Here is a 19,714-nt window from a genome sequence, read left to right as displayed (position 1 = left end):
ATAGTGTGGACCTGAAATTTGATAAACAGTTTCACAAAACTACAAAATTAATTCAGATGAAGAAAGCCCTTTGGCCCATTTGATTTCATCCCTCTAGAATATACACCCTACCTCCTATCACAACATCAAGGTATATTTTTAAAAAAATTGAAACAAATGTAAGGTTTCTGGAAGGATGCGACTAAATGGGCTGAAGGGAACTTACATAAGAACATAAGAATTAGGAGGAGGAGTAGGCCATTCGGCCCCTCGAGTCTGCCCCGCCATTCGATAAGATCATGGCTGATCTTGCCTTGCACCTATTTCCCCCTCTGCAACAAATTCCCACTCTCACCCAATTCCTTCTCACTCTGGTCTCGCCTCACTCCAGACGTAGCTCACTCTGGGCTCTCTGCTCCAACTTCTTCATCTGAATTTCTTAATTTCACCCACAAAGTACACTGTCACTACACTTTACAGTATGTTCTGTGAAGCGCTTTAGATGTCTTGATGACGTGATAGGGCGCTATATCGAATGCAAGGATTATTATTGTAATCTGACATCAGGAGAAACTGCCTCATCTTTTTCAATAATGTCATAGGATTTTTAAAGTTCACCTGAACAGGCAAACAGGTCATCATCTTTAACATCTCATCTGAAGGATTACTGTCAAATGAAAAATACATGAAGGACACATGATGGATAAAGCTGAGGTCTTAACCGTGCTCATGCACAAAAGGCAATACAGCGAACAAATGCCCATCCAATGTAATACAAATCAGACCACAAAACAAGAACATCAGTACGATTTCCTGATAAGCTTCACACTCTCCCATCTGACTACAAAATGGAAGCAAATCTATAGCTCTAAAGAAAGACGATAGTTAAAAGATATTTAAAACTCTGAAGACAGTGGTCAACAGACAAAGTATCATCCAGGTGCAACTTCATTGATATAAGGTAAATTGATACTATCTCAATTGTACTTGTCTTATTGGCAATTTTAGTTAAAGATTTATTGTGAAAAAAATCATTAATCACTTATGTATCAGAAACTTAACTGAATTCCTGTCAGCAGCAGAGTAATTTTTTTTAAAAGCATCGATTTTATTACAACCTTGGACTTTGATAATAATCTTTGCCCTTGATATTATGCCTTAGCCTTCATGAAAATGTCTCAAACACTTCACAAGATTTTATTATAAAGTGTTGTAGCTACATATTTGAAGGTGAACAATTTGCACACAGCATTTTCCACAAATAGCCATTAAGTGAATAATTCATTTTATCTGGAAGATTGTTGGCTGGAACATCGGGAGAAATTCTTCTTGCCTTCTGAATAGATCCACTGTATTTTTAACCTCAACTTGAACTTCAGTTTAACATCTCATCTGAAGGACGGCCCTCTTGACGATAGTATTATTTTGTCCTTTGTGCATCCGATTTTAACGGTAAATACATGATCAGACACCTAACATTGGGACAAATTTAATTAATAGCCAATAAATGTAAAACACTCTGGGTCACATCACATTACGAGGTTGATTTTTCTAGATCGTGGAAAAGTAAGGATTCTGCCATTAATGTGCTGCATTCCTAAGATTTTGCTTAGAGGTTGTATGTTCAGTTAGTGTTGAAGCAACATCAAACTGTATCATGTGGCCCAGTGTTAAGAGTCTGATCATGTATCTATAACTAGATCTAATTCTCCATCAGTGCAGGGAGTGTCACAGTGACACGTTTTATATTCACTTCTAACAAAGGATGAATGTTTGTTTTACAGGAAAGGAAACCATAGTGGAAATTACACAATGACCAGAACTATACATGGAAATTGTTCCTTGTGCGTTATAAAAATTGTGATTTTTGTTCCAGGTAAAGAGGTTGACCTATTATATATATTTTTCTTAGTAATAATAACTCTTGTATTTATATCGTACCTCATCACTTAATCGAGGTGTCCCAAAGCACTTCACAGATTTACTGGAAAGTGCAGTGACGGTGTATTTTTTAGGCAAACACAGAGCAATGTCTCACAAATATAATTTACTGTCTAATTTCATGTGGGAGATTCTTGGACAGTACACTGGGGAAAAACGCCTTTCTCTTTCCAAATAGTGCCTTGGGATTTTTCACTTTGACCCGAACAGGCAAATCAGACTTTGGTTCTTCATCTAATCTGAAGCACAGCACCTCTGACAATGCAGCACAACCCCCAGGACTGCACTGGAGTGCAGCTTAGACTGTAACTTCAAAGTCCTGAAGTGGGGCTTGAACCTTCTGTCTCAGAGGCAAGTAATAATAATAATAATCCTTGCATTTTAATATAGTGCCTTATCAGGATCTTCAAGACGTCTCAAAGAACTGTACAGAATATACTGTAAAGTTAATTGACATAATTGACAAATATATTTGTGTGCGAAATACACCTAATAATAATCCCTCCAAAAAACAAAACAATAATAAATTGGTCATTTTCTGTTTGTGGGACACTGCTGTGTGCAATTGGCTGCTGTGTTTCGCCCACAAATATACAGTCAATTCGCTTTACAGAATATTCTGTGAAGCACTTTGAAACGTCTAGAAGATGTGAAAAGCGCTACATAAAATGCAAGGATTATTATTATTATTATTAATAATGTAGCAGCCAATTGGACACACCAGTGTTCCACAAACAGTCATGGATTGATGTGACCAATTTTTTTTAAGGAATTATTAGCCACAGAAAAGCAATACACCAACAAACAAGTTCCTACTTACTACTAGGTAAACAGAGGCACGTATAATTTGCTCGACTGGTATCAAAACTTGGATTTTCATTCCAGGTAACATATAGCATCATATGAACATTATTTGATAGAGACTGTACCATTGATACTCATTCATTTTTTATTCATTTTTGTTTCTTAGTTTTCCATCTGATTACGGTGACTGGAGCAGTGACATTGGCCTCATTCGGAACAGTCACTAATGTAGCTGTTGGAGATCAAGTCCGGTTCCCTGTAAATGGCCAACTTGAAGCTCAGAGTGAAATTACATTTTCTTACAAAACTCCATTCGATACTAAAATTGCATCATGGACAAAGAATACATCAGAGACAACACATTCTATACACCCACTCTATAAAGAAAGAGTGAAATTGAATCAGAACGGCTTTGTGCAGTTGGACAAAGTGCAGGTCAACGACTCTGGAGTTTATGAAATGCTATTTGACTACCTTGATACAAAGATACAAATAAGCAATAAAACAGATTTTGAATTGGGTGTGTTTGGTAAGTACCCCTCATTGGTAAGTTCTATACATTATTATTTGAGAAGTCCATCAGAATTTTGCATTTTGGAATAAAATGAAAGTCTATTTAAAGCAAGCAATTATTAACCCATGTGGATTTATTGTGAGATATTAAATAATCTCTGGTCCTCAATAATGTTCCTTTCTGACAACAGCCACTAAAAATGTGCTGAATCCATGTATTGTAGATACAGGATGAAGGGTTGGAAAAATGGGTCAATTCTTAATTAGGATGAACCGAGTTTATTTCATGCAATCGTTAGAACAAAATCAAAAGATTCACAGAACAATTTTGAACAGAGTACCCAAGTCATTGTTCATGGTCTGCCTCAGCCTTTAAAAAATTAGATCTTTGATTAAACGTAAATATTATTTTAGCAGAATAAATACACACACAGTTGGGTATCCATTGGGCAACTAACCTTTGTGTGTTTCAGAACTAGTTTCCCAGCCTGTGGTGGTGATTGCTGTGAACTGTTCATCACTGAATATCACTCTGAGTTGCTCTGTCTCCAATGGAACTAACGTCATATTTTATTGGGAAAAACGCCACCTGTCTGGAATTGTCAATGACACATATGATGGGAAAGTACTAATCATAGACAGTGTGAGAGAAAATTGTCAACACGAGTACAGGTGCACAGCAGAGAACCCGGTCAGTAAAAGAACGACCGATCTGGTGAAAATAGAAGTGTAAACAGAAAGAGGACAAAGGTGAGAGACTGGAAAATCAACTGTTTTGCAATAGAATTGAAATTTTTAAATCTGCTTTCATTATTCAGAATAACTGATAAAAAATTATCAATCTGCTGTTTAAAAATCATCACACCGTGGATACTTCTAGCCTGATCCCAACCCCACAGCTCAGGTCCAAATCCCTGACTGTCCAGTGCCTTGAGATGTACTCCCGACATATAAATGGAAAAAAAAATGGAATCTTGTTGTTGTTGTTGAAAGGGGCGATACAAATGTAATTTTGTATTGTATACTACATTTGAATCACTGATTGGGCTTCTACCCACGCAATACGATCCTGTACTATAAACCATAATCCTTTACATAACATGCTTTACATTGTTAATATGGTGCAGTTTATCCTTTACAACTGTTTATTCTTTAGTTGTAAACTATTTTGTATTTCAATTAACAATTGTATTCATAATTGACATCCACTAAATCACTTGTTTGGCAATTATTTTTATAGTTTTATTGTCAGTGGAGCACGTTTAATATAATAAAAAGTTTAAACTACTTCTGTAATTTATTTTAGGCGAAAATCTGTCCCTCATGATCCGTGTATCAGTGTTATTGTTTTTAATTTTAATAACAATCACCTATTTTTGCTGCAAAAGAAGAAAGTGTGCTGACACTGAATTGACCAGTGAGTGCAACAATTCAGAATACGCAATACCATTAGGTAAGAAGATAACCTGCACCGTTACACAATGATATCCATCTTAGTACCGATTATCATGCAGATTGTTCCTGAAAATAACAGCAGAATTTATAATCAGTCCGAATATTTACCATGATGGAAAAGTAAGGAATTTGTAAAAAGTAAAATTGACAATGAGTACGTAGTTTAATTTCCCAGCCCAAGCGTGGGAAAACTCCAGCCTTGAGATAACTGGGAACATATTTGAGTGTTTGAAGAGTTTTCAAAGTTTTTGAAATCTATTAACAATGTGTCAGAGAACACCCTCTGACACATTTTGAATTTCAGATATTAATTGGCCTGCTGTACAATTTTACCATTATCTGTGTGTGTGTGTGCATGGGGATGTGTGTGTGTGTGTGTGGGGGGGGGGGGGTTATTAAATTTCCAGTATTCACACTCTTATTTTTTTCTCTTGGCTCTAAATTGTTCTTCTTTAATGATGATGATTTGTGACATCTTCCACCTGGTGGTGATGTGCGGAAACAGTACACAGCCACCAGGCAGAGCGCCACGCAGTGGCTACAGATAGGTATTTTTTAATTAATGCAAGATTGCATCAAATAAAACCAATTGCCTATGATCACCAAATCAGAGTTCAAATCTCCGAGTGTCACACTCAGTATTCAGGGAGGTGAAGAGGTCTCTACATCACAAAATAATTTCAGGTCTCTATAGTGCTACACTAGGAAGGTCTTCCCTGTTCTCTGGAGTAGATCAGAATGGGAACAATAAAAAAGGCCATTTTAGCAAACCCAGTGGACTGGGTGAAATGTACAATAAAAATAATCCTTGCATTTGATATAGCCCCGATCACGTCTTCAAGATGTCTCAAAGCTCTTCACTCAATATACTGTAAAGTGAATTAACTGCATATTTTTGGGGCGAAATTGAATCGAGCTACGTATTCAAAAGATGTAGATGAAAACATGTTAAGTGTCTAGTCATTGTTAAGTTGAGTTTATACTGGTTTAGTTAACACTTGCTATCTGTTTGTACTTTGTAATATATACGTACCATATTTTTGCGAGTTTTTGTTATTTAGAAACGTTGGCTGTTTGTGTGCAACTGATGGCTGACGAGATACATTATGCTTTTGATCAGTGATGACATGAACAAAAGTATGACTGGCTTCTGATACTAAAAAGATGGATTAATGCTTTGTGAAGTGAACAAAAGAACATTGAGTTTATACCTACAGTGCCAAACAAAGTTAGCAGTGTGTTTAGTCTTATTTCACAGTATGATCGTGCAGTTTAATTATAAACCCATTTTGCACAATATTTTCAGATTGTCATACAAATATTCAACAAGTCAGCATTAAGTCATGTTTTGAGTAGGTCTGAATTGCTGCCCTGCAGAAATGTCATGTACGAGTCTGTTCTGGTAATGAATATACTGGTGCCAGTCATCAGAACAGTATGTGCCCTTGGCGTAATGTGTAACAACACAACTATAATCATATGAAGATAGACTCTCTGTGTATATATATTTATTTTATATATAGCACATGATGTATATCCTATAGTGGATAGCAAACATAAGCAGGCATCATGGTGGGCTATTCATTCCAAGGGAAGTCAATGACTGCCGCCCTTTCCTGGGCTGAAGTCAATTTTATCATCCAATTTGTAACGTAAAATGGAAAATGAAATAAAATTTCTGCCTTTGTTTCTCAGATGTATTTATTGTTAAACCTGATGGAGCGCGCTACCTATCTGCACAAATCAAATGACTGAAAGATAACATTGTGGTTTGGTACCTTTTGTAAATTGAACTGTCTGAATGCTTCAAAACCAGCAGCATTTAATGTGTTTGCACGATGCAATCATTGTTGGGTATTCCTACCAGCAAATACAAGAATATCTACTGCAGTCAGTGACTAATAGTCTATGTACTATTTGAACACAGAGACTGTTTAACACACACGCAATGATTTTTATAATCGGTAAAACAGAATGTATGTTTTCTGAACGTATAGAAAGTACTGTTTTTTATTTTCTTTTGTTTTATTTTAACAGTCATTTCCTACTAATTGTTTTACAAGGAGCTGAGCTATCAAAGGTTTCCTGTTCTTGAGCAAGACATCGCTTTGAAGTCCAATGCTTTTTATAGCACGAGACAGGGTAAAAGAACACATCACACCAGACTAAAGAATAAAGGAGGTTGTCTGATAGCGAGAGGAAAGGATAGAGAGAAATACTACACTCTCTTTTAAAGCAATATAACATTTCTGTATGTTACAGATCATTATGTTTGGGAAACGTGCAGTTCATCTGTATCTGTTACTTAGAACATTACACAGCCACACTGGGCTGCATAAATTGTATAACATTACCTACTGTAACGACGTTTCAATGCTTCTCAGATATGTTAATCACATTAGACCACAAATTGTCATTGGTCTCATTCAGCCGAGCAATGGCTTCATGAGCACATTGGGTGATCTGGTTTCATGTTTTTCTATATTTCCTGTTCTCCGTGTTTCCTATGATTAAGCGATTATAAAGTACTATATTATTTATATTCTTTGTTCCCCGCATTCTCTCGAGCTTCCTGCACTGTTGACGTATTTAACATTTGTTCAACATAGTTGAGCCACGCTTGATAAAACAAGGAAACACTGAACTATATATTAACAGAACGCTTCAAAACACTTCCCAGTTCCTGTGGGTGTGTGTGTGTGTGTGAGAGAGAGAGTGAGGGGGGGGGGGGGTGCCTTAAACTACTCACTAACCTAGTCATTCTGGAAAAAAAAGAACAGGTATTGAAAAGGCATTTTCTTTCTTCTGAATGCACAATGCACTAAGTTCTTTCATGATTTGCTTAGCAGCTGCTGAGAGATGCTTTCATTGCTGGGACAAATCTATGTAAATGTTTGGTTATCTCCAGCAACATCTGTCAGCAAGTCAAGGCTTGTTGATAGGCAAGGTTTTGCCAACCTGAAAATATAGCACAGTTTTCTGTGTTTCTGTTATTGTGCAAACACGTGGGTTATAAATCCGACCAGATCAATAACCATATTAATGGTCGAATAAGTTAAAAGACTAAGCGTCCTCTGTACAGGAACAAAAGAGTCAAAGATTTCAGACTTTGTATTTGCTTTTGGTGATAGCACTCACCGGCAACGCTTTGACACATGGAGATGAAAACCCATTTCAACACCATCTGAAATGGAACCAGTCTTGTTGATTCTTAACGAAACATTTGCGTTTGGGCAAGTTGTGCAGAGTGTAGTATAGCCACAAATTGAGTGGCAGTCACCAGCTTTAGTGAATTCATGATGCGTTGTCCAGTAGGTAGGTAAAGTGGAACAAGCCTCTCTCTTTCTTTCTTCGAACATTTATTTGGGGATAATTTCACATTCCAATGATCACCCAATCTTTAAGAATTAACCTGATGCTTGGAACACTGATGAAATTTGCATCAGGAAAAAAAATTGTATCCTGAATTATTGCCTAACATCCAACATGTTGAACTAATTGTAAAGTTATTTTCTTAAAGATTCATTAAATAAAGTCTAAACTAAGTTCTTAACCAGGCCTACAAAACAGGAAAGTCTAGACATTTCCATTTGTGCAAGTGGGTAAGATTTTAGTTAGACCACTTTAATAAGACTATAATTATCTCCATGCAGAGTGGCCTTGTCCAGTGTCCTAAATGCCCACCAAATGCCCAAAATACAGTAATGGGGAGAGGCACATGAGTTGCCTCAAGTGCCAGTTCACTCCCCAAAATTATACCAAGGAGTAACAAAGGACTTCCTTGCTACCCATCTCCTTGAACTACCCATCTCCTTGCTTCCCTGTTACCCTTCAGCACTCCAAGACGCCATCTGGTGTAAAGGGCACTATATAAATGCAAGTTGTTGTTGCTGAGACGAAACCAATGAGCAACATTCTCACCACTTGTCCGTTATTCAAGGTCTCTGTTAAATTAATCCTATACTACCCAGTCACATTCGTTCTCAGTGCCCACTCGAGCAAAAGGAATCCGAGATAGATGGCATTGAAAAACATCCCTGGAATCCTTTCCCTGCTTTGAAGTCAGTTTGAAGTATCTGCAGATTAATTCTGTGAAGATATCTGTCTTCACGCATAACCGTCGTGCCCTCCAGTGGCTGCTCAAATCTTTTACAGGAAGGGAGTTTTTCCCGGTGCCCTGGCCAACAAATCCCCCAGATAAACTTGGTCATTAACTTCATAGCTGTTTGTGGGACATTTCTGTGCAAAATTTAGCTGCGGCATTCGCTACAAAACTTATCGTCAATACACGCTACAATAAATACTGTGAAGCTCTCGGAGACATTTTGACAATCTAATACGGCATTACATCAAATACTAAGATTATTATTATAATAAATCCACCAAAAATTTGGCCTTTACCAGTGGCTTTAATTGTATATTTGTCTGACTGCCATCCTCAACTATAACCAATAGAAGGACATTTGAAAGGTTGTTATACTTGTCTGAAATCAGCAGTAAATAGCATCTTCGTTGGTCCTACCCTACTTAGTAAGTACTACGAATCACTACCAACAACAGTTGACTTTATCTCCTTTGAGATGTTGAGTTTCCACCACATCCCACTTTAAAGCTGCTGATCCAGTAAGAGACGATGCATTTTCTTTTTCGTTTTTTGTGGCAGAGAATTGCTGTCCTTATTGGCACATTAGGAATGCTGCTAGTGCAGAAACTGAATGGATTTTTCTGTTGACTTAGTCACAGGAGAATTATGCTCGCCTCTGGCCATTGTAATCATCTGCCAAGTTTGTTCTGTGGGAGTCTGCTTGCTCAGAGTCTTGAATGTCCCAACTCCCCCTGCAATCTTAGCCTAACCCTTAAGGCTTAAGCACTGCTGTGTCCTTAATGCTGCACAGAGGATTATGCAACTGGAAGCTCCTCTCATGACTCCTCACATTTAACTGAAACTAGGGCTGAATTAATATCCGGCAGAATACAACAACTTGCATTTATATAGCGCCCTTCATGTGGGGTAGCGTCCTTAGTTGAGTCAACTAGCAAATTCGTCTTCAGTCCCCACCTGGCTGACTTGGGATTTAGATACCGTGGTTAAGTGCTTAAACTATAAACAGTATTGTAATTAAGTTATGTATACCTTTAAAGATCACGGACGACATGAAAACATAGCCATTCCGTTGCATTATTTTCTTTCTTTCTCTCCGTTGGCTGCGGTGACGACAGGAATGACCAGCATCACAGTGTAGAGGCACCAAGGAGAAAAATACGTATCGTCTTTACAATCTTCTGCAAATTTAAAGTAACTTATCAAGATCAATTGTGTGACAGGTAAAATCCCCGATGCTTGTATATTCATTACACTGTGATTGAATGGTTCAGTGGTTCCTTGTGGTATTCTTACAATAATGGACCACTAGAGGGTGGTCATCAAGCAAAGAATACTTTTTCAGAAATTAACACCTCGGTAGCTATTTTTTGTTAGTGCGTTGTTTGAATATTTTACCAAACAAAAGGATTGTGTGCAAACGAAAAGATCAAGGGGGTGTTTTTGCTGGAATGACTTTATTGATCTTTTTAAATGGGCGCATAACTTAAAATTCCAAAACTGTTTACAGAGCACTGTGAGCAATTCAGGTGTGTGGCTGACCTAGAAATCGATCCATGTGCAAAACACACCACAGTTCACTCTTGATGTGACTGACTCACAGTTCTGCTTTCAGCCAATACTGTCACACAAAGTAACTAACTTTGGTTGGGGCTAGAGAAATGAGGCCACTTTCACAACTGCTGTATTATATAAAACAAGCGGGCTTCAGTTGTGAAATAGTATGTTCTGTAATCTCCTTTATATAACCGGAACAGGTGCAATTTAATGTATGTAATACACATTCATCTTTTAGCCACATAAACCCCTTCTGCAGATGTAACCTAACTGAAGGTTCAGCTCACCACACTTGGTAGCCTTCATACTGTCCTACAGCAGCCGCACATGGCTGCTTTAAGCCACATTAATGGTCTGAACGTCTTTTTCAAAGGAGGATAAATGTGACATTTTGAACTCCACGAGTGAAATGATTTTGAGTCAAGTTCAACCCCAGTTACTTGCAGGCAGGAATCCGCAGCAAAATCAACCAGTGTTCTCACTCCTAATTGCAACCCGGTGACCCCTATTTGGAACTGCATGTGTGTGGGCAGTGGGGGAAGAATAGGATCGGATTTGGGCTGAGAGGACCTATTCAAATCACTTGACAACACTTACTGTTGAGACTCGCACATGAAGAATGGCTATGTGGGCAACCGATGCCATTAATATTTCTTCGGAGAAATAAAACAAAATAACTTTTAGGAGAAGAGGCCGTGGAGGTGGTGGGGGAAGGGAAGGAGGGGAACAGAGAGAGAGAGTCAATACGAAATTTGAAGAGTATTATCAGATGTCCTTTCACTCAAGGCACAGGTTCAAACATTTAGAGCAGCAAAACTTGTGTTTTACATGCAACGTGTTTCTAAATGGTGACTGGCTTTGATCCGAATGAATATTCTTGCTCTTCAGGCATTTAAAAATGATAGCATTTCCAAATTGCGATCTAAATTCCTTCTCATTTCAATTCAAGAAGAACTTCAAAATACTGTTATGCGCTAAAGCTGCAACAAAATGCTCTGGACGAAAAGTTCGGTATCAGTGCAACAACGACAACAACAGCATTACATTTGTATAGCGCCTTTCACGTCGGGAGGACGGCCCAAAGCGCTGGACAGCCAGTGTTTCCGACCCGAGCTGGGGGTCGGGATTGGGGAAGGCGGAAGGCGGGGGGGGGGGGGGAAGCAGGGTGATCGAAAGCACAGTGGAAGAGGAGGGTCTTGAAGTACAGTATAGAGAGCATCAACGCAATCCAACCTGTCATGTTGAATCACACATGAAGCATGAATAAACATTTTTAGACTTACAAGTAATTTCCTGAGGCTCTGGAATCCACCATGATGGTCTTTTGAAGATTGATGTTTACAAGTCTTGGCAGTTGTAGAGTTTAGTATCACTGTCTTCATCTGTGACACTTCACATGGGTGGGGGTTTCAATGGGGTATCAGAATACTGGAAAATATAGGTTAATGAAAACTGAAATTTTAGTTCTTGCATCGAATGCTACCCTGTCTCTTTTCTGGCCTGTCACGTTCCCCGTTAGAAGTTTCTCTTTCTTGATCCGTTCCATTATATTAGAAAATGTCTCACCCACGAAATATACCATCAATTCGCTTTACAGTATATTCTGTGAAGTACTTTGAGATGTCTAAAAGATGTGACAAGGTGCTATACCAATCTCAAGGCTTATTATTATTATTATTATTATAAGGTCCACACGCAACACCCTTCCTTGATTGTTCTCTTCCCTCATTCCCCCACTGGCACTTATTGACTTACCAACAGCGCAGCAGAGAACATGGTACAGGTGGTCCACAATTGGAGGTGGAAAACAACATCCAACCACAGAACGCTGGAAGCACCACTTCCCACTTCGCTGCACAATGAATCTGAAATATCATTCATTTGGCCTGTTGTTTTTTTGATCCATGTCGTATATTGTCACGAGCCTGAAAAAGCAAGCTTACAGTCAGATTGGGATGTAGCAGTCTCAAATTTCAGCCTCTTTTTCATCATAGGAAAGGTTTCCTGCCATTTCTTCCCACCTTTTCATGAAATGGGAAGGAGAAAATCAAACAATGTTTTGTTTTTTGACGCTTGTTCAGTGAATAAATCTAATTTATTGATTTATTGAAAATTGCCAACCTTTCACATGCCTCCATTCTGGGTAGTGAGTTAAGAACACAACTTTCCTTCGACAGTTTAGTGGGAATTACTATTTATTGTGTGGATTTCAATGCAATGGTAACTTATTACAGTAGTATATCATAATAAAGATCAGTTGGGTTTACAACAGCATCTTTTTCACAATTGAGAAAAATCGAGCCCTTTGGGCCAAATCCGAGTGACATAATATCCCCATTTAGGGTGCAAATTGTTGACCCTTTCACCTTGAAAATGTTCAGAAACCAACTTAGCTGCTTTACCAAATTGTCTAAAAATGCTGATAGAATGTTATCTTATCTTGTTTTGCCCGAAGCTCATTATCGCATTCCTCCATGTATGACACACAGTTCACCATCACAACTCATCCGGTCATTCACTTCATGGCTGTGTTTGTGGGTCACTGTTGCATACAATTCTCCTGTCGAGTTCTATTTGACAGTCATCACGCTTTACAGTAAAATCCTGAGAACCGCTCAGGAGATTGTTAGACAACTTGATAAGGTTTTCTCTTGGTAAATGAGAATTTTGAGACGTCTCGAAGACATGATACGGCGCCATATCAAATGCAAGAATTATTATTATTATTAGAGGGATATAATTTACTTTGATTTGAAGAGGGTATTTGACAAAGTTCCACATGTGAGACTTTTTAAGGAGGTTATTGAAGTAAAATTACATTAGGCAATTGTATTGAAATGCAGCATAGTAATAAGAAAAAAAATTATTTAAATCTCCGAGTAAAGCTGGGTAATGACAATGCATAGACCCACTTGGCTACACTCTGGATGCCATGTTGACAATGAGTGGGTTCTGCATGTTCTTTGGAGGGAGCAAAATAATGGAACAAATTACCTTACCCTCCTTTTTTAGGTTCTTATTATAATGTTCCTCAGGCAGTTGTCAAACAATGTTAATTTAAGGTATTTAAAGCAATTGCATTCCACTCGCATTGGCCAATTGCACCCTAGGTTAGTTGCAATGGATTTTCTTTCAAAGCACAGCTCAAGAACCAGTGACGATGTCCTTAAATTTGAGAAATAAACGTTCAAAGAGACGTTCAGGAGACCTACTATACAAATGCTGGCGAAGACGTGTCTGTGTAAGATGCTGGAAGTTTTTCTCTTGTGGCAGAAGTAACAGATCGTTTAAACGGATCTGACAGCTGCTAAATTCAAATGCTTCATTGATCATCAATTATGAGTAATGTGGCTGCATTTCATCCAAATGATTACAAAATGTTGTTAAAAAGGAAGGCTGAATCAGATAGTTGCGACTCTTAATATCTTGCTGCTGCTGAACTCTTGCCCGTTTCCCAAACCTTTCTCTGACATCTCAGCACGTCCTTCCTTATACATTCAGACTTCCTAAATTGGAATGATAAAGCTCACAAGCTTTTTCTCGGGGGAGAATTTTGTGCCCGGCTGGGCACCATACATCAGCAACAAGCAATTCCAGATCAGGTCTATTATAAAGCCTGATTACAGGGCAAAACTCTCTACATTACCGCCAACAGTGTGGCCTAACTTCAAAGTGCGTCCTCTTGTTAAAACTAATGACATTTCCATTCCCCACACCAGCTCAACCACCTGGCTTTTCTGACACCATCAATTATTCCTGAATTATGGTCAGTTCTACATTGTGCATTCATGCTCAGGCAAGAAATGGAGTAAGAGCTTAAGGGAGAGAGGGAGGCTTTCTAATTTGTAATTGTTTGGTCTCCAGAACAGTTTCGATTGAGACAAACAGCACAATGCCCCTATTCTGAGCTAATATAAGCTATTCTCCATCTTAATTGTGGAATTAAATAGCTGCCTTCAAAGATTGGCATTGTTTGGTAATTGTACCTATGTAAAGTAACACTTTAAAGTCATTTGCATCACCCTTAATGTTGACAACTTGCGCTTTGTTTATTGCAAAGTATATTGGCCATACTCTTAAACATTATTAACACTGTAATCATAGATAAAACATTTTTGAGCTCGTCAATATATAGGTTGCAAGTATGTAGAATCTGCAGCACCACCCCTATCCTTTAAAGGCATTCTAAGTGGCAAGACAAAACACTGGGGGAAATTAATCTCTAATGAGCCCAATTTGGAATAGTAAATTAAGGGACAAGAGGATAAAAGGTTTCTCATTGCCTTCGTGCTTTCGGTTCCTGTTTACTTAGGCACCATGAGCATACACAAGGTTCTTTCATCATGAAAAGAAAGATCACTAATGGTGTAATTACACTGCACTTTGACCATCAGTGTAGCAATCAGCATTGTACAGCATAAACACCTGAAGTGTAGAACACTACATCAGCACATTGAGGAAGCTGCTTTGAAACACTAGTGACTGTATTTCACAATGTTGCAGTAATTCAGGGGCTGTAGATTTCAATTACAGGATTTTAAGCTATTACACGGAACCCTCAAGCAAATTAAATCTCAATCTCGCTTTACATATTGACAGGGCGTCTCAAAGAGCCTCAGAAGATTTACTGTAAATTTGGAATGACTGTACATTTTTGTCACAAAGATGGCAGTCAATTTGCATGTGAGAGCCTCCACAAACAAACTAATTTTATCTGCTTGTTGAAATTACCTTGCGTAAGGTAATTTCAACAACCAGACAGGCAGATTGAAATAGTATTGGAAATTTATTAACTGAATGACCAGGAGTTCAGCATCTCTAAGTAAACAGATTTTCCATCAAATTCGTAAAGATAGAACTAGATACTTGGTTAAACTATACGCTGGAATTTTGTAGGAGGTAATGAGAGCACTATAGATGCATACTTAGGATTATGGAACTCGATCTTTAAACCCCTCCAACCAGAAGTCAATAGTACAAATCCACATGATTAGTTCTCAGCATTCGCAAAAATGGCACAAGTACAACATGGATTGTGTCATTGTGTCAAATAAGTCAAAAATGTTATTTCAATACCAACTGCAGTGTTAAAATCAATTTATAACTCAACACATTGAATAATAGATATAACAACAACAACAAATCACATTTGTACAGCGCCTTTCATGTCGGGAGGACGTCCCAAGGCAGTGATACAGGTATGGAATGTGATGATCAAGCATTCCACAAGATGCAACAGGTCCTGTGCTCTTTGCTGGGGCGAGGTTATCTATGGAGGAAGGCAAGAAAGCGGAGATGGAAAGACTATTGCTCAGTTAATGCAAGGACCCAGTAACATTTGCTTTTTCTCAAGTAATATGCTGTTTTTATGGGATTTTACTGGTGTAAAAGGGTACCCTGTTTTGCGTACTAAACAGTCAGGACAATTAATAGCAATCCCTTGAAGAACATTGAGACCTACTGTGTGATAAGGCATCATAAAATTTGGATTCCTTTATTTTATTTTTGAAGAACTTTTGTTTCGAGTGAACAAACACTTCAAAACGGAAAGACAGAATTTACTGAATTTTCATTCAGAATTCGAATCACATCAACAATTACAGGCTGTAGCTTTTGCCTGCATTGCTCTGCTTTTCAAGTTGCGTTTAAACAAAGGCGAATGGTATGAGACGCTACCAAATGAAGTAAAAAAAATCAGAAATGATGATTTACAAATTTTATTAGGTTTTTGCAAAAATTCAAGACAACAGACTGAGAAATGTAAGTTTCTAAAAGCTTGGAGGACATTTGCCGTATCAGGGACAGCAAAAGAAAGGAATAGCTTTCACAGTATTTCATATTCTTTAAATGGTTATTTTTGACAATTGGAAAAGGGATAATATGGTAAAACAATTTTAGTAACGAAATTAAATTGTATTAGAAACAAATACATGAAAGGCCTTGAGTAGAGGCTTCCGAAACATCACTTTATGCTCACATTTTCTATACGTTTACAACAATATTAATCACTAGACTAGGGGTCAGAAACTTCTGGGCGCCTAAAATGCATGTCTTTATGTACCCTTCTGACCCCTGTTAAACACTGCTCATTACAGATCTCATCACATCCTCTATATTACACAACCACAGGAAGTCAATCTCAGCACATGTAGTTTTCATCCCAAAATGTTGACTTCTGATCTCAAGGCTTAAAGCTGCACAAGACAAAATACAAGGTTATTTATTCTCCGTGAAACTCCCATAGAATTCCATTGACATTTCAAAACAAAACACACATTTTACTCTCGGAGTGAAATTGATAACCACAGGAGGGGTTTAAGTATAAATTAAGAGATAAATAATTCATTCAAAATTGTGAAACCCGGACACAACTTTTTCAATGGTGATAGGAACTGATGTGCAACCGTGTGTCATCACATTCATATCTGAGGAACTGACTACTTCTTTCCTTAATTCTCTCTCCTCCTACAAAAAAAAATATTTGGCTGCGAAGAATAGGTGCACAACCGAGCCGGCAATGAACCCACACAATATTATGTATGCAGGTGTGGCGTGGATGCCAATTCAATGGTTTGAACCAAGGTTTTAAACTTCATGAAAAACAGGAAAACTCTTTCTGATATAATCAGTGACTATTGAATATCTATCAAAATGATATTCTTTATGCTGTATTGTAAGAACAGCATATGTACCCCAGCACGAACAAACAGCTTTGATTAGGAGAAGTCTGTGGAAGACCCAAGGCAGAAGAGACTCAAAAACACAGATCTGTTGTAATTCATCAAGTAACCATAATTTAGCAATTAAGAATTACATCCAAAAAGCCATTTTGAACATTTACTAAAAACAGAACTCAATGCAGGACCTACCAAAATGTGATTACACTGTAACTTACATATCAAATGTTACAGTAATTATACACAGCATTTGGTTTGAAAGGGTTTTAAGGCAAAATTTTATATTGGCCACATTATCGTCACACTGGAACAGAAATCCTGATGCAATTTATACTTATTCCCTCCCCCCCGAAAAAACTGCCCGAATTAAACCGCATCGTCCAACATTACTCGGGAATGATCCAACAAATCGAGAGGAAACTAATGCGTCCACATATAGACTATGCAAAAATGTACATCTCACAAGACGTTGCAAGCTAGTCCACATGAAGGTTTCAAAGTCCATAGAGTTTTCTGGAGATACCAACTCTGTATTCAAACCAATCGGTTTCATTACATACACACAGCAGCATAAAGAGCATCCGTAGTGAGGACGAGTAGGCTACAGCCATATATATATATATATTTATATTCAGTACATAAAGTAGGTATAAAAGGATTGTATATTATTGCAGAAGAGTAAGGAAGTAGCTGATGATGGTGGGGGGGGGAAGAATAACTGTTGGCAGTGTTCACAATGAGCAGCTCAACTGAAGCAAGGCACAAAATCTTTACGCACATGAAGGAGCCAGTAAAAGTGAATAAGGTACTTTACTATACAAGTAGGACACAAATGTAGTAACACAAGTGGAAAATTAAATCTGGATATAACTTTTTTTTGGAAAAAAAAGGGTTAATCCCAACGAGTCTGATGAAATCACAATAATTTTCCTCATCGCCATAGTTTTTTTTTTGCCTGAACAATCCATTTTGGTGAATCTCTTCTTCCAATTCCCCTCCCAATTAAGATAAAGGTTTAACCAGAAACAATTTATCTCCCTGTTCGCTGGTGAAGATGGGTGCCTTTTTGTAATGTTCCACTAAGTCTTCCATGCTGTCAAACTTGCGTTGTCCAATACAGTAGAGCCCTTGTTTCAACTGAACCTTGAAATGCTTGTTTTTACCTTGAGCTTTTAGAGACACTGAAAAATCATTCGGCTGCAAAACAAAATATAGATATAAAGTGATTAGGGAACTTTGCGTCTTAAACAGAATCGAGTTGCTGAACTGAGTATTTGGTGCTTTTGTTTCGTTTGAGGATTCAGCCTTAATTCCTAACATTTGACCTCATTGGAATATTTCCACTCTACCCTTCTCCATATCTTGAGTGCAACTGGGTCAAATGGGTGTGAAATAGTGGAGGATTATGGGCAATTCTGAGTGATGAATTCTCCAAAAAATTGCAGATGGAGTGTGGTTTAGAATCCGATTACTAAAGTGCAATGGCTAGTTTAGAATTTTCTGAAACACCCGCTTAAAAAAGAGACACGCAGATGCCATGGTAGATAAGAGCAGCACAATGCAGAATTTTAAATTATGAAAATACATCAGCCGTAGCTTTACTGTGGTTACAGCAAAAGCTCATTGTGCTCTATTGCACTTCAGCGCTGGTCATCAAAAATACCACAGCATTCTCAACCAATGAAGGATTAAGTGATTGGTTGTACTTTGGTCTACAGTCCCCTCGAGCACAGGCTGAGATGTGAAACCCTGTTGCGTGCATCAAACCTTGGTCACATCACATAACCCACTCAGCACCTTGAGTTACTTGTTCTCTGCTTTGAAGTGTTCCCCTCTGTGAAAACTCAGCAGGACTAACTTTCCCAGCTGGGTTCCGAGTTGTAAGATAACTGCACTGTGCAGAATTACAACTGATGCATGTGAAACTGCTACAACTACATATAAAATCATGTAGCTCAGTGGTTGGAGCACTCGCCTCGCAAGCAAGAGACCTGGGTTTGATTCCCGGCAGGGCGAAACGTTGGGCAAGTTTCCTTACTCCACACGCATGCCTCGGTTTACCTAGCAGTAAGTCATGACCCGGTTGTTAGTCGATTGGCCGGTCGCTTTTCCAGGCTTAATAATTCCTTAAAAATTAAAATAATTTGGTCACTGAATCTACAAATGTTTGTGGGACACTGCTGTGTGCAATTGGTTGCTGCCTTTCGCCCACAAAATACAGTCACTTTACAGAATATTCTGTGAAGTGCTTTGAAACATCTCAAAAACTTGATAAGGTGCTATATCAAATGCAAGGATTATTATTATACATCAAGAATGATAAACCAACTGCTTGGCATTTCAATTATGAAAAAGTGCGCAGGAGTAAAAAAAATATAAAGATGGCACACAAGTCTTGCATAATGATGACTATAAGCTGCTTATGCACCAACGCACCAAGTTTATATATTGATTGTGAAATTGCAGCAAGTTTGCAATACAATCGTGAATTGCGGTTCTCCAAATCAAGTCAAAACAAAACCTTTAGTCACTGAAATATTTTGCCCTGGGCTTCGTAATAAAACAAAAGATTCGCACCGGAGCATATTGCAACTGCAAAATCTCCTGCTTTACTTCAGCTGCCAGAAAATAAGCATGGCCTTAGGAAGTTTCAGACTAGGAAACAAAGCGAGGACAATGAAGAGGA

The 19,714-nt window shown here is 38.1% G+C and overlaps 1 protein-coding gene across 3 annotated transcripts in view; it reads right to left on the bottom strand.

Moving 5' to 3' along the window:
* Positions 1–17,819: 17,819 nt before the first annotated feature.
* The window catches only part of LOC103174820 (cytoplasmic protein NCK1), a 40,875-nt gene continuing 38,980 nt past the window's right edge, over positions 17,820–19,714 (bottom strand). For all 3 annotated transcript variants that reach the window (XM_007887371.2, XM_042339259.1, XM_007887373.2), the window contains one exon: positions 17,820–18,225. In XM_007887371.2, the coding sequence (XP_007885562.1) occupies positions 18,031–18,225 (195 nt within the window). In that variant the 3' untranslated portion in view covers positions 17,820–18,030. The remainder of the gene's footprint in view (positions 18,226–19,714) is intronic.

Source organism: Callorhinchus milii, unplaced genomic scaffold (assembly GCF_018977255.1).
Source record: "Callorhinchus milii isolate IMCB2004 unplaced genomic scaffold, IMCB_Cmil_1.0 Scaffold11, whole genome shotgun sequence".
In the NCBI taxonomy this organism is placed as follows: Eukaryota; Metazoa; Chordata; class Chondrichthyes; order Chimaeriformes; family Callorhinchidae; genus Callorhinchus; species Callorhinchus milii.
The sequence above is the reverse complement of the archived record's forward strand: the minus strand, read 5'-3'. Positions and strand labels throughout refer to the sequence as shown.